This window comes from Nyctereutes procyonoides, unplaced genomic scaffold (genome assembly GCF_905146905.1).
Source record: "Nyctereutes procyonoides isolate TBG_1078 unplaced genomic scaffold, NYPRO_anot_genome, whole genome shotgun sequence".
NCBI classification, from domain to species: Eukaryota; Metazoa; Chordata; class Mammalia; order Carnivora; family Canidae; genus Nyctereutes; species Nyctereutes procyonoides.
This window is the reverse complement of record NW_026575040.1, coordinates 8,748,924-8,765,422: the sequence shown is the minus strand read 5'-3', so window position 1 is coordinate 8,765,422 and position 16,499 is coordinate 8,748,924. Positions and strand designations below refer to the sequence as shown.

Below are 16,499 nucleotides of genomic sequence, written 5' to 3'. Positions count from 1 at the left end.
CTCATTTTTTATAAATTCTCTCTGGCCAAAGGCTTTTGTATCTTTTTCCCTCTCTCCATATTCACAATTACTGCCTGGGTTCATTTTACCACTTCTTGCATAGATTACTATAACAGCTTTTTAAGTGCTCCTTCCTTTCTCTGGTTTCCTTTTTGGTGGTAATCTGCAACCAGAGTAAGGATTTTAAAATTAAGTTCTAATCATATCACTATTCTATCCAAAAGCCTTCAGTGGCTTTGTATTGGCCAGCAAATTGGGTGCAGCAGAATTTCAATAACAGTAATAAAAGTTAAAAGAAAACAAAACAGTATCTTTAAAAGGCTAAGACAAAATATTTGTCTTGGTTAAACTATCGATCAAGAGTGAGGGAAAATAAATACATCTTCAGAAATGAATGCAAATGTGTGTGTGTGTGTATGTTTTTTTTATGTGTGTGTGTGTATTGGCAGAGAGAGAGAGAGATAAATAGGGGAGGAGAGAGGATTAGTTTATTACTGAGAGAAGTACTTTGGGTAGAAAGAAACTGAATCCAACTGCATCCAGGAAGGAATAAAAATGAAAGAAGGAGTGGTGACTATTTAGATAAACCTGACTGTATAAAACAACCATAGTCATGATTAATTCAGGGATGTCAAAATGGAGTCAAACTGAAGACTAGACAAAATAGGGTGAGAAAGGCTGATTGGAATTAAAATATTCTAAGTTTTTTTTTAGAAATATCTTTTGTAAAAAATATTTTTAAAATTTATTTATTTGAGAGAGAGAGAAAGCAAGAGCATGAGCAGTATAGGGGGAGGGTCAGAGAGAGAGGGAGAAGCAGACTCCCCACTGAATAGGGAACCTGACACAGGACTCAGTCCCAGGACCCCAGGATCATGACCTGAGAAGGCAGACACTTAACCACTGAGCCACCCAGGCACCCCATTCTAAGATTTTTATATTGTTTGAGAGAATACTAATGTTAAATTAGTATTTTGTTAAATCAATTATGATTATTAAAAGTTGAATGGATAACAACTAAAAGGCCAAAAATGGATGTATAACTTCAGAACAAATAGAAGGAATAAAAGGATAATAATCTGATATAGTAAAGAGAGAGGTGTAAAGTAGATGAATCAGTGGTAGGAATAGATGCAAATATATCAGTAATTACAGTTAATATAAACAGACAATAAACATCAGTAATTAAAATAAATATGTTGACAATAGATTGTTTAGATTGAACTTTTAGAAATAAAGTTATATGCTATTTTAGACTATTTTAGAATACATTCATAAAATATAAAGACAGAGAAAGGTTGAAAGGAAAAGGATGGGGAAAAGATACCAGTAAAAACTTATAAAATGAAAGCTATAGTTATATTAATATAAGAGAAAAAATATTTTAAGGCAAAAAGTATTATTGGGGGGCACCTGGGTGACTCAGTCAGTTAAGCATTTGACTCTTGATCTCAAGTCAGGTATTGATCTGAGTCGTGAGTTGGGACTTTGCATTGGACTCCATGCTGGGTGTCTAGCCTACTAAATATAAAGTATTATTAGGGATGGAAAGGACTACTATATGATGATAGAAGAAAAAGACCATGATTGTGAAACAGCCCTAAACTTATATGTAACTAATAACATAACCTTAAGGTACATAAGCAAAAAATTGTCAGAATTACAAGGAAAATTTGATAAATTCACAGTAATAATGGGAGAATGCCTCTTGGTAATCAATAGATTAATCAGACCAAAATTAGTAAGCATTTAGAAGATTTTAACACCACAATTAACAGGCTGGTTACATGGTCATATATGGAAGTCTTAATCAAATTAGAACATGCGATATTTTCAGGTAAAAAAAACCTTGATTTTTAAAAGCCATACCAGGGCACAAAACAAGTCTCAATAAAGTTTGAAATGTACGGGTCTCTTTCTTGACTACAGTGGTTTAAAAATCATTAATAAGGGGCACCTGGCTGCCTCAGTCAGTTGAGCATGTGACTTTTAATTTCAGGGTTGTGAGTTCACACCCCATGTAGGTTAAAAAAACAAATTAAGGGACACCCGGGTGGATCAGTGAGTGGTTGAGAGTCTGCCTTTGGCTCAGGTCGTGATCCCCGGGTCCTGGGATTGAGTTCCACATCAGGCTCTCTGCAGGAAGCCTGTTTCTCCCTCTGCCTGTGTCTCTGCCTCTCTCTCTGTGTTTCTCATGAATAAATAAATATAATATATATATAAAAAAGTTTTCCTTTAAGGAAAAATAATTTTTAGGGATCCCTGGGTGGCGCAGCGGTTTAGCGCCTGCCTTTAGCCCAGGGCGCGATCCTAGAGACCCGGGATCGAATCCCACGTCGGGCTCCCGGTACATGGGGCCTACTTCTCCCTCTGCCTGTGTCTCTACCTCTCTCTCTCTGTGTGACTATCATAAATAAATAAAAATTAAAAAAAATAATTTTTAAAAAAGTTGAAAAAGGAAATTAATAAGTTAACCTTCAGACATTTGGAAATTAAAATGCACATGTCTGAATAACCTATGGGTTGTATAATACATTATAATGGAATAAAAACATTTACAACAGAAGAAAACCTAGAGTATTCATGTGATACAAAGTCATAACCTACAGGATAGTTTTTTAACATAAACATTAGAGAAGAATAACTGGATAATAATAGGCTTAACATCTAACTCAAGAAAATATATATTTTTTTGGACAGAAGGGGTTAAAACCAAAGAAAATGGAAGGAAATAATATTAAAGAAAAAATAAATCAAAATTCAAGAAACAACTCAAGAAAACCAACAGCTGGTTCCTTGGAAAAAAGGACCAAATACAACAGAAATAAGACACAAATAACAAAATTTAGGCAAAAAAAGAAGACATAATTCTAGACAGAGCAGAGATTTTTAAAATAAGAGGATACAATGAATAACTTTATGATAAAATTGAAAGCAGAAAATGGACAGTTTCCTGGTAAAACCTTACACTGCCTAAAGAAAAATAAAAAACAAAAATATACCAATTAAGGGAATGTATCCATTCATTCAACAAATATTTATAAAATGTGCCAGCACATTTTAAGTACTGGAAGTATAGTAGTAAATAACAAAATAAAAGTGCTTTTTTTCATGGCACTTGCTTTCAAGTGATAGCAGACAGAAAATATTATTAATTAATTGGGTTAGGTGTTGATAAATTCTGTGAAGAATAAAGCAAGAGAAAATGAGCTGTTTTAGTCAAAGAAGTAACTTTGGCCTGAAGGAAGTGATAGAACAAACCAAGTGATATTGGAAGGAAGAGTGTTCCAGGCCTGAGGAGTAGATGCAAAGGGTCTGAGGCAGGGATGTTTGGAGGAACAGAGTGAGTACTGTGGATAGGGGAAATTGGCAGAAGCAGAGATCAGTGAGTAATCAAGGACCAGATTCATGGAAACCTTATAAGGACTTTTGATTCAGCAGTTGGAAACCTACCCATAAAGTGAGGATGATAATAACTTCTACTTGTGTTATATGTTAAATGATATCTCGGAGCTAAGGGAGAAATAATTTCTGCCCATAAGATTATGGAATCAATTAAATGCATTGTAACTTCTATCCAATGATAGATTTTCTTTCTATTCATTTGTTGAACATTTATTTAAGTAACGGAGCACCTGCCATGCTAGGTCTTGTACAAAGTGTAAAGAATACAAAGATGATTAAGACATGGTAGTGTTTCCTGCCCAGTATGGGAGATAAACGTAAACAATTTTTCTGCAGTGTGCTAGCTGTTATAACAGAGATACTAAGGTCCAAAGACTTGGAGAGGCCTCAAATTTTTATTTTATAATCTAGGGTTTATATTGAAAGAAAACATGTAGATTTTTTTAAGGTAGCTTATATTAATAATAATTATTACTAGCTTTCCTACTAACCCAAGGAGAATGAAAATTAGGCTTCTCATTTAGCAACAGTGATTGTCATGTGGTTTTTCTGCTGAGATGAACACCAAAAGTGGCACTTACCATACCTGTCTGTATGTATAAATAAGTTTTGGTAGTGGGCAAGAGCTAAACATGAAATCTCAACCTTGAATCTTGGTATAGTCATAGCATTTCAGATGTCTAATTGTTTGTCTTTAACAAGTTGGTTCAACATGCAATATAACTTGCATTTCTTAATGTGCTGAAAATGATAGAGTGCAGACTTTTGCCAGTCTTCATTATTAAAGCTTTAGTAGCCTTCATTTATAGAGCACACAGCCTGACTCTTAAAGCATAAAAATAACTCAGTTTTAACAGGTTTTACTTTTTTAAAAGATTTTATTTATTTATTTGAGAGAGAGTGTGAGCCCGAGCAGGGGGAGGGGCAAAGGGAGAAGCACACTCCTCACTGAGCAGGGAGCCTGACACGGGGCTCATTCCCAGGGTCCTATGATTCATGATTGAGCTGAAGGCTGATGCTTAACCAACTGAGCCACCCAGGCTCCCCTCACAGGTTTTATTTGTAAAACACATAGCTACCCTGAAAACTTCCCAGGACCCTGACATTTAATGCATGCCTACTGTGTGTCAGACTCTGTTCTCAGTGCCTTACCTACATTACCTCACCGAATCCTCACAACTCTATAGTATAAGGACCATACACCCTTTCTAGACTTGAGACACAATGAGGTTTTCTAACAGTTCAGGTTCACATTAAGAAGTGGCAGAGCTGGAACATGCAGAAGAATAAAACTGGACCATTCTCTTTGACCATACACAAAATAAGCTCAAAATGGATTAAAGATCTAAAATTCTTGAAGAGAGTGCAGGCAGTAATTTCTCTGACATTGGGCAAGTGACATTTCTCTAGATATGTCTCCTGTGGCAAGGGAAACAAAAATGAAAATAAACTATTGGGACTACATCAAAATTAAAAGCTCTCACAAAGTGAAGAAAACAATCAAAACTAAAAGGCAACTTGTGGAATGGGAGAAGATATTTGCAAATGACATCATATCTGATAAAGGGTTAGTATCCAAAATATATAAAGAACTTATACAACTCAACATCCAAAAAACAAATAATCCAATTTAAAAATGGGCAGAAGACATGAATGGACATTTTTCCAAAGAAGACATCCCGATGGCCAAGAGACACATGAAAAGATGTTCAAGGGCACTCACCATCATGGAAATGCAAATCAAAACCACAATGAGGTTATCACCTCACACCTGTCAGAATGGCTAAAATCAACACAAGAAACAAGTTTTGGCAAGGATGTAGAGAAAAAGGAGCCCTCTTGCACTATTGGTGGGAATGCAAACTGGTGTAGCCATTGTGAGAGACAGTGTAGAGGTTTCTTGAAAAGTTAAAAACAAAACTTCCCTGTGTTCTAGCAATCACCACTACTAGGTACCTACCCAAAGAATGCAAAAATAAAAATTCAAATACATGCATCTGATGTTTATAGCAGCATTAATATTTACAATAGCCAGTTTTGGAAACAGCCCAACTGTCTTATCGATGGATGAATGCATAAGAAGATGTAGTAATATATATAATGGAATATTACTTAGCCATAAAGAAAAGTGCAGTCTTGCCATTTGCAACAACATGAATGGAACTAGAGTACAATGCTAAGAAAATAAGTCAATTAGAGAGAGACAAATACCCTATTATTTCACCCATATGTGTAATTTAAGAAATGAAAGAAATGAGCAAAGGGAGGGGAAAAAAGGCAAACCAAAAAACAGACTTAATTTTCAAGAACAAACTGATTGTTACCAGAGGATAAGTGGGTAAGGGGATGGGTGAAATAGGTGATGGGGATTAAGGAATGCACTTGTGATGAGCACCAGGTATTGTTTGGAAGTGCTGAATCACTATATTGTACGTTTGAAACTAATACTACATTATATGTTAACTAACTGGAATTTAAATAAAAACTTAAAACACCTTTTGCTCTTCTGCCTCCCATGATAGACAAGTGGTGCTCACAGAATACTTCTTTGCCTGGGAAGATTCAGATGTGATGGTCCTTAGATTGATGGAAATAGGTAGCACCTTTGTAAGTTTTGAATTACAAATTTCCCTGTCCTGAAATGCAGTTAAGAAAACTTAAACATCACCATATATTTCTTTAAGGTCCTAAAATATATATATTGTGCCCCAGTTCCAGTCTTGGCCTTGTCATTGACTGTAAGTTTGGACAAGTTTTTTATTTTATTTTTTTGTTTTTTTTAAATTTTCTTTTTTTTTTTTTTAAAGATTTTATTTGCCTATTCAATGAGAGACACAGAGATAGAGAGAGAGAGGCAGAGACACAGGCAGAAGGAGAAGCAGGCTCCATGAAGGGAGCCTGACGTGGGACTCGATCCCAGGTCTCCAGGATCAGGCCCTGGACCAAAGGTGGCGCTAAACCGCTGAGCCACCTGGGCTACCCCTGGACGAGTTTTTTAAACATGGTTTTTGGGTGTTTCCAATCCAAAAAGAAAAGATTAGATTAGACAATTCTCTGTATTACCTATGAGCTCAATAAATTACCTGATTCTGTATGAAAATTGAAGGTTGATACCAACTTTTTCTCCAGTCATCTAAAACCTATTCCAAATGAAAAACAAAAGTAAGAAAATATGGACAGTAAGTGTTCCCCATCTTTTACTCCTCTCCTTGCTATTTTATTATTTATTTTTATTTTTTTAAAGATTTTATTTATTCATAAGAGACAGAGATGGAGGCAGAGATACAGGCAGAGGGAGAAGCAGGCTCCGTGCAGGGTGCCCGATACGGGACTCCATCCCCAGTCTCCAGGATCACACCCTGGGCCGAAGGCTGCGCCAAACCGCTGAGTCACCTGGGCTGCCCTCTCCTTGCTATTTTAAATAGTCAAATACCTTAGGCCAGATTGCTTAGTTCATGCCATCCTAAAGTGTTTATGTTGTGGGCTCAACTTTAAGGGCTGGGACCATTCCCAGAAGATGTGTGCTGGTGACAAAGAAAGTGGACTTCAAGGACTCAGCACTAAAAATATCACATAAAAATGTTTCCCTCATGCACTCACTGGAACAGGTAATTACTGTGGCAACAGTAAACTAATTTGAAGTGTTAGCTGTTAATTAAAACAATGGAGAGGTGTATAGTTGTCTTTTGGTGTAACCAGAGCCTCCATTCAAACTTCATTAATCACTTTATAGTTAATGTGTTGGGGAAGGTCAAGACAATTGAGATGCAGTATCTGTTGAAAGTAAACAAATTCCTTTTCTCTAGGTAGAATGCCATTTGCAAAGTTCAGAGACACATTCGACTCCTGCCTGGCCTTGCCTTTGTCATTCACTTCTCTTGGTGATTAAATGTTAAACTGGTACTGTCATTGCACTGTAAACCAAACCTCACGGCATCTCTCTTGCTCGAAATCCAACCCAAACTTCCACGGATGAACTAACGTGCGTCATAATTAAATCATCAAGCCTCGCCCTTTTAATTCACTTGGAAATAGGAGACCTTTCTTTTGGAAGAGACATCAGCTTTCTTGACAAGCTTATTAAGTTGCCAAACTATCCAGGATGGTATACACATTAGACTATCTTCTAGTCATCTCTTTATCATTGCTGTTGGTCTCAAACGTCCAGGGATTGCTTGTTGTCCAAAGTAACACCATTGTTCTCTGCAAATTTTGAAGCCTTGTGTAAGCATTCAACTGTTTTATCTTCATATTTCAGTCCTTGGTTAGAAATTCTAATATACAGCATTTTTAAAGTTGAAATTGGAAGAACTATGGTAAGGGGGGAAATAATGTATCATTAAATCTTACATGTTAACTATATTTACATAGAATAAGGTTATTAACTTCCTTCAAATCACATTTCAAATTAGCTTAATCTAACAACTTCTCTGTCAGTGAGAAAAATAGTGTTAGTCTTTATATACCAGTATATTATATGAGTTCAGATATATAATGAATTGAATCATTACCTTTAATGTAGTTTCACACTGTAAAAGTTTGATATTAACATACATAGTAAATTAAATGGTAATTTGTTCTAAAACCTGTATACTACAGGGGTTCCACTTATAAAATGTATACCACTTTATCTAAAACATAAAATTTTTTTTAAATAATTTGTTTTATAAGTGTAATAGTATTTATACTTGGAGGTTGATATTTAGAGAAAGTCTTTAGACACCTTATAGATTAAAAAAACTCTTCAGGGACGCCTGGGTTGAGCGGCTGCCTTCGGCTCAGAGTGATCCCAGAGTTCCAGGATCGATTCCCGCATCATCAGTTCCAGGATCGCTCTCTGCGAGGAGTCTGCTTCTCCCTCTGTCTATATCTCTGCCTCTCTCTGTGTTTCTCATAAATAAATAAATAAAATCTTAAAAAAACAAAACAAAACTCTTCAATAGGGTGAACAATTACCACTTAATTTTTATAATCTTGCTTTTCCTTAAATGTGATATAATTGAATTTCTTTACAATTGATTGTCAAAGGCTAAGTTTACCTTCCATAGTTGGCTTGACCTTGGTCCACTCAAATAGGAAAAGCAGAACAAATTTCTTGTAACACTAATATATAGATATATACATACCTATATTCATATATACTTTTTTTCTAATCTTACTTGAATTTGTAACATTTTATATGTGAAAAGCTACAAATGCTTGCGTATTCTTAGTAGCTAAACCATTTCTATAAGTCAGTCACTTAAAAAACACTTGTCAGGGCAGCCCAGGTGTCTCAGCAGTTTAGCGGTGCCTTCAGCCCAGGGCCTGGTCCTGGAGACCCAGGATAGAGTCCCACGTCGGGCTCCTTGCATGGAGCCTGCTTCTCCCTCTGCCTGTGTCTCTGCCTTTCTCTCTCTCTCTCTGTGTGTCTCTCATGAATAGATAAATAAAATCTTTAAAAAAAACAACAAAACACTTGTCAGTGATTGCAAAAACTCTGTAAATTTACCAAAGAATCATTGAATTACATACTTAAAACGAGTGAATTTTACGTATATAATTGCACCTAGGGGCAACCCGGGTGGCTCAGCAGTTTAGCACTGCCTTCAGCCTAGGGCCTGATCCTGGAGACCCAGGATCAAGTCACACGTTGGGCTTCCTTCATGGAGCCTGCTTCTCCCTCTGCCTGTGTCTCTGCCTCTCTCTCTCTGTGTCTCTCGTGAATCAATACATTAAATCTTTAAAAAAAAAAAAATTGTACCTAAAGAAAGTTGCTAAAAAATTTGTCAGAGCAACCATCCAGATATTTTTTTTAAGATTTTATTTATTTATTCATGAGAGACACAGAGAGAGAGAGCAAGAGAGGCAGAGACACAGGCAGAGGGAGAAGCAGGCTCCATGCAGGGAGCACAATGTAGGACTCGATCCCCGGTCTCCAGGATCATGCCCTGAGCCGAAGGCAGGTGCTAAACCCGCTGAACCACTCAGGGATCCCTCATCCACATATTTCTACCCATACAGCAAAAACTGATGTTTTCATTTTGATAACAGTAGAATATATATTGTTTTTATTTTAAGAAATGGCAGTTTTTACTACTAAATCATTGCCAAGTCATTATTGGGAGCCTGGTAAGTATATCTTGCAATAACAGTGCTTGTTTATATTGTGTGGTTTGTTTAGACATTTTTATATCAGATTGTCCCTGGATAATGGTCAGAATGTACAATCCTTTCAGAACATGTGTGCAAGGCCATATGTCTTTTAAACACGAAGGTCTTAATGAGAAGTAATGATATCTTATTTCTGCAAACCTACTCTCTTATTCTTTTTCATAAATGAATGCATTTCTATGCCTTGATTTAAACTGTAGTTATTTCACTCTATCTGATCATTTGAGCTTGCCTCTTTTCCAAAGCTTTTTTAAAATTGAGAGATGCCAGCTTTAGGAAAAGATGAACCACATACTTGAGCCTGATAAGTCTGTGATTTCTTATATGAATTTGTATCTTAAGCCATAGCTAATTCCTCATGTTTTGAGATTATTTTGATGAAATGTAGGGATATAGTTTATCTGTTTCTATAATTGAAGTAAACAAAAGGAAAACCTCCTACTTCATATGACTCTACAATGCTTAGCAGAAGACTTACAGAAGATTGTGAGGGTCTGGAGGCAGAAGACCTGGGTTTGAGGTCTAGTTCTGCCACTTACTGACTTTGTACAATTGAGAAAACTGCTTAGCTTCTCTGTGCTTCAGAGCTCTCTGTCTATAAAAGGAGGATAATAATACCAGCATTACCTCAGGGGGTTATTTTAAGGTAATGTGTAATGAATCACTGTCTAAACCATTAAGCTCAATAAAAATATAAGCTACTAATGTTATTAGTGTTCTTTTAAAGTATCACATATCCCATTACTGCAGATATGTTCAGATTCACATTTATGTCCTTAACCATTCTGTAGGTTGTTTAGTATCCCAAGTGATTTTGTTATTTTTTTTCTTCCCATAGAGCATATCATGTCCCGAGTGGGAAAATATTAGCTGTAAAGGTAAGTGCTGGATAAATTTTATGAAATTCATGATACTCACTACTTTCTCTTCCCCTGTTAGCTTGAGTCACAGGTATCATGAAAGAGGAGATGAAATGGTTTAAGTTTTGGAGGGTAGGTGATGAAAGCTATGGTCCTATTGTGATATTCAGCTCCCTCCTCTCCCAGAAGGTACTTTCACCTACTCAAACACTGCTATTGAATTATATGTTCCTTTAGATATTGTAACTCTTAGATTATTGCTGATGATATATTTAAAGACAATCAACTTTAAGTTGTTTACTCCAAGAGAAGGGAGCATTCCTATAAATCATCTAAAAAGTAACTATTTGGCCTTGCAAGTGCATTATAATTTTTCATAATTTCATACACTTTGAATCATGTTAAACCTAGGCTACTATTAAAATTATTGTGCATGATTATTTAGTTAGGTATGGCAGGGTGCTAACAGCTGTTTCTGGAAAGGATTAAAAGCAATCTTGAAGAAAGGACACATTTTTAAAAAAATATTTTATTTATTTATTCATGAGAGAGGCAGAGACACAGGCAGAGAGAGGAGCAGGCTCCATGCAGGGAACCCGATGTGGGATTTGATCTTGGTACTCCAGGATCACGCCTTGAGCTGAAGGCAGACACTCAACTGCTGAGCCACTCAGGTGTCCCCAGAAAGGACACATTTTAGAAAGAGCTATTAAAGTTGAGATTTTTGAATAAATGAAAACAGGTGTTTGCAAATATATTTTCTACTAGACCTGACCATAAAACTGAGCTTCAGAGTGAGGACTATATTGCTGTCACTTTATATCCCTAGATACTATAAAATTTATGAAACATACTAGATGCTTAAAGTAAGTTGAATGAATGATTTAAGAGTAGAGGTAAGGGGGATCCCTGGGTGGCGCAGTGGTTTGGCGCCTGCCTTTGGCCCAGGGCACGATCCTGGAGACCCGGGATCGAATCCCACGTCGGGCTCCCAGTGCATGGAGCCTGCTTCTCCCTCTGCCTGTGTCTGTCTCTCTCTCTCTCTCTGTCTCTCTCTCTCTCTTCCTCTCTATCATAAAAAAAAAGAGTAGAGGTAAGATTGTTGTGTTTAAACTTCATCTGAGTTGAATGAATATTTCAGAGTAGATATATTTAGGGGCACCTTGGTGGCTCAGTTGGTTAAGCAGCTAACTCTTGGTTTTAGCTCAGGTTGTGATCTCAAAGTCTTGAGATCCAACCCCATGTCAGGCCCTGAGCTCTGCCCAGAGTCTGCTTGAGATTCTTTCTCCCTCTCCCCTTGCCCTCCCTACTCATGCTTTCTCTTTCTTTCTCTAAAATGAATTAATAGGGATCCCTGGGTGGCGCAGCGGTTTGGCGCCTGCCTTTGGCCCAGGGCGCGATCCTGGAGACTTGGGATCGAATCCCACGTCGGGCTCCCGGTGCATGGAGCCTGCTTCTCCCTCTGCCTGTGTCTCTGCCTCTCTCTCTCTCTCTGTCTCTCTGTGTGTGTGACTATCCTAAATAAATAAAAATTTTAAAAAAATGAATTAATAAATCTTAAAAAAATAAAAATAAGCCTCTTATTTAGCTCTGAGCTTCTTGGCAGCCAAGGCAAAAACCATGTAACTTATTTAATAGTCATACTCTGAGAGAAAGAAATGTATCATTTCTTCAAAACAGGCAGGTTTATTTATTTATTTATTTATTTATTTATTTATTTTAAAATATTTTATTTTATTCATGAAAGACACAGAGAGAGAGAGAGGCAGAGAGACACAGGCAGAGGGAGAAGCAGGCTCCATGCAGGGAGCCCAATATGGGACTCGATCCCGAGACTCTGGGATCACACCCTGAGCAGAAGGCAGACGCTTAACCGCTGAGCCACTCAGGTGTCCCAGGTTTTGTTTTTTTTGTTTTGTTGTTGTTTTTTTTTTTAAATTAAATCTGAGCAATGTGTTAGTTTCCATAGATTTGGAGATTTTTCCCAATCTTTCCATTATTGATTTCTAATTTTAAGTCTGTTGTGGGTAGAGAACATACTTTGTATAATTGGAATTATTTTAAATGTATTGAGATTTATTTTATGGCCCAGAACATGAATTACCTTGGTGTTGCCTATGTACACGAAAAAAAAATGGATAGTCTGTTGTATAAATCTCAGTTAGATCAAGTTGGCTGCCAGTATTCATAATTACTGTATAGTTACTGTTTTTAATCTGCTCATTCTGTCAACTATTGAAAGAAAGATAAGTGTTGAAATCTCCAGCAATAGTTGTGGATTTGTCTGTTTTTTTTCCTTGCAATCCTATCATTTTTTTTACTTTATCTTTTTTGAAGATCTATTAGATGTATTTAGGATTGTTATGTCTTCTTGATGAATTGGCACCTTTATTGTTTCATTACAAAGTGACCTTTCTTAAGCTATGATAATATTCTTTGCTCTGAAATCTACATTGTCTAATATTAAGATAGACAGGTAGTGTAGCTTATTTTGGCTAGTGTTAGCATGAGATAACCTGTTACTTTTAACCTGTGGTGTCTTTTTATTTGAGATAAATTTCTTGTAGCCTGCATATAATTGGGTCTTATACTTTAATCCATTCTAATAATTTCTGCTTTTTAATTGGGGCATTTAGACCATTAACATTTCATGTGGTTATTGCTGTGTTTGGATTCAGTTCTGTCATCTTGCTGTTTGTTTTCTATTCTATCTGTATGTCCTTTTTCGGGAGTGGTTGCTTTAGAGTTTATGGTATATATCTTTAATTTATCATAGTCTACCTTCGAGTAATATTATACCACTATCTATAGTATGAGAACTTTGGTTTTCTTTTAAGATTGATTTTATTTATTCATGAGAGACTCAGAAAGAGAGGCAGGGACACAGGCAGAGGGAGAAGCAGGCTCCATGCAGGGAGCCCGATACGGTACTCGATCCTAGGACTTTAGGATTGCATCCTGGGTGGAAGATAGGTGCTAAACTGCTGAGCCACCCAGGGATCCCTAGTATGAGAACTTTGTAACTGGTATGATCCCTAGTATGTGACTTTGTAATCCCAAGTATACTTTCATTTCCCCCATCCTCAACTAGTTTGCTATTATACATTTTACTTTTTCATATGTTATAAACCCTAAAATACATTATTACTATTTTTTATTTAGATAGTTACTTGTCTTTTAAAGACATTTCAACAGTAAGAAAAGATTTATTTTATATTTAACTCTTGTTTTTACCAACTCCAGTGCTCTTTATTCAATTGTGTAGATTCAAACTTTATTCTTATATCACTTTTCTTTTGTCTAAAGGACTTTTCTTCTTTTACATTTCGTCTAGTGCATGAGTCTTCTGGTAATGAATTCTTTTAGCTTTTGCATGTCTGAAAAATGTATATTTGACTTTCATTTTTGGAAGATGTTTTCACCAGATAGAGAATTCTAGGTTGATTGCTCTTTTCTTTCAACATTTGAAAGATTTTGTTTCACAGTCTTCTGGTTTGCATTCTTTCCAATGAAAAGCTTACTGTCATTTTAAATCTTGATTCTTTTGTATGTTAGAACTGACTTCTTTTCTGGCTGCTTTTAGGATTTTTTTTTCTTTATCTCTAGTCTTATGCAATTTGATGATAATGAGATTTTATGTAATTTTCTTCTTGATTCATATACTTAGGATTTGTTGAACTTCTCAGCTCTGTGGATTTTTAGCTTTCATCAAATTTGGGGTAATATTAGCCATTATTCTTCCCCCATCAAGTTTGGACCTTAAATTGCATATGTATTAGGTTACTTGAAGTCCCACAGCAGAATGATGCTCTCTTGTTTGCTTTAGTCTTTTTTTCTCTCTGATGTTTCATTTCTGGATAGTTTCTATTATCAGTTACTCAAGTTTTCATCTGCTTTGTCTAATCTGCTATTAATCTTGTCCAGTGTATTTTTCATTTCAGACACCGTACTTTTTATCCCTAGAAGTTTATGTGGGTCTTTTTTACATCTTCAGTGTCTTTACTTAACATACTCAATTTTCCTTCTATCTTCTTGAATATATGTAATGTAATTATGGAATATGTGAAATATAATTAACTGAATTAATGGTTTTGTCTATTCCATCATGTGTCATTTGGGGTCAGTTTTGACTGATTGCTTTTTCTCCTCATTTTGGGTTGTATTTTCTTATTTTTTTAAAAACATTTTATTTATTTTAGAAGGAAAGAGAGTGAGCAAGTGGGGGGAGGGGCAGAAAGAGAGAGAGAATGCTGAAGTAGACTCTCCACTGAGTGTGGAGCCCAATGCAGGCCTCAATCCCAGGACCCTGAGGTTACAACCTGAATCAAAATCCAGTTGGCCACTTAACCTACTGAGCCACCCAAGTGCCCAGTATTTTCTTCTTTTGAAAAAATCTTGTCATTTTTGATTGGATGCTAGTCATGCATCATAGATATTACATGTTTTTTGCATTCCTATAAATATTCTTGAGCTTGTTCTGAGGTGCTGTTTAGTGACTTTGAGACAGTTTGATCCTTTCAAGACTTGCTTTTAAGCTTTATTAGATGGGACCAGCCCAGTGGCTAGTCGAGAACTAATTTACTCCACTCAGTTAAGGCAACAGTCTTCTGAGTATTTTACCAGCACCCTGACAGTTATGAGGTTTTCCACCCTAGCTGGTGGAAACACAAACTCTTTCTACCTAGTGTGAGTTCTGGAGATTGTTTCCTCCATTTCTTTCTGGTGGTTCTTTCTCTGCCCTCAGTTTCCTGACATCCAGGTACTTATTGGTCATTAATTAACTGAAGACTCCAGGGGCCCCTTGGCAGATCCCTGGAACCTTCTCTCTCTGGTCTTCTGTCTGGGAACTCTAGCTGCCTTGGCTTCCTCAGACCCCTCCCATTCTGTCTCCTCAATGTAGGGAGATGGCTGAGCTTTGCCTAGATTTCCCTCCCTACACAGGGGCCTACATACTCTCTAGTCTGTAAGGCAGGCAATCATAGGGCTCTTCTTACTTTTTTTCTCTCTCTCAAGAATCATTGTCCTGTTTTAACTGTTGTCAATGTCTGGGAGCCTGTTAATTTTTCTGGGTTTGGTATTTTTTATTTTGGATCTCTTCCTTTCTTGTCATCGCTATAATCCAGATGTTTTTTCTCTCATCAGACATTAAACATTTAAAGTGTTCTCTAAGAAATGGAAGCTACCATTTATCAATCATTTATACTGTGCTAATAAATGAGTGCTAATAAGTGCTAATAAGCAGTCTATTACTCTTTCCTCATTTAATTATTAATTAATTAATAAATAGCTTGCTGAAGGTCCCACAACTAATAAGCAATAGAACTAAGACTTGAAGTCAGGCAAGTCTTGCCTCAAGTTCATGCTCTCAGCCTGTATACTTTATTGCTACTCACTGTCCTTAAATTTGGTTTCCTAAAGCATAGTTCTGGTCACATCTCTTCCCCTCCCAAACGTCTTCAGAGGCTCTGTATTATTCCCAAATAAACTAAAAACTATATGGGATGAAACCCAAGATCTTGCACCGTATGTTATCAGCCTACTTTTTATAGCATTATCTTAATGTGTCTGAATGCTGTGTTTCTTTTAAGTTGAACTCCTCGCTTTATCTGAACTCAGGTACTTTCACACTTCAACACTTTGATTCATATATTTTTCTCTAATTAGAATGCCTTCACCCATGTCTCTACCTATCAAAATTCTTAACACCCTTCAAGGGTCAGCTCCAAAGCCTGCTCCTCTATTGAACTTACATAGATAAATCCTGTCACATATGGTCTATCTATCACTCACTCACTTTCTCCTTTGAACCTCTCTAGAATTCTCTGTATGTGTTTCTTACGGATGTTGTCACATACTGCCTTGTATTTTGCTTTTAATATACTTCTGTATTTCTTCCCTTACACTGAAATCTCTTTGTAATAGAGAACAGATCTTATTTATTTTCTTGTCTTACTCATTGAATCATACAGAACCTTGCATTTGGGCCTAGACAGAGGACTGCATATAATAACTAGATGTTCAACACATAATTTGTTGAATGAATAAATAAATTTGGTTCTTTCATTTGTTCTCTAGTTCATT

The 16,499-nt window shown here is 36.4% G+C and overlaps 1 protein-coding gene across 4 annotated transcripts in view; it reads left to right on the top strand.

The window, feature by feature from the left end:
• The window catches only part of MAP2K5 (mitogen-activated protein kinase kinase 5), a 261,355-nt gene that overhangs the window by 77,349 nt on the left and 167,507 nt on the right, over positions 1-16,499 (top strand). For all 4 annotated transcript variants that reach the window (XM_055319757.1, XM_055319756.1, XM_055319754.1 and 1 more), the window contains one exon: positions 10,397-10,436. In XM_055319757.1, the coding sequence (XP_055175732.1) occupies positions 10,397-10,436 (40 nt within the window). The remainder of the gene's footprint in view (positions 1-10,396; positions 10,437-16,499) is intronic.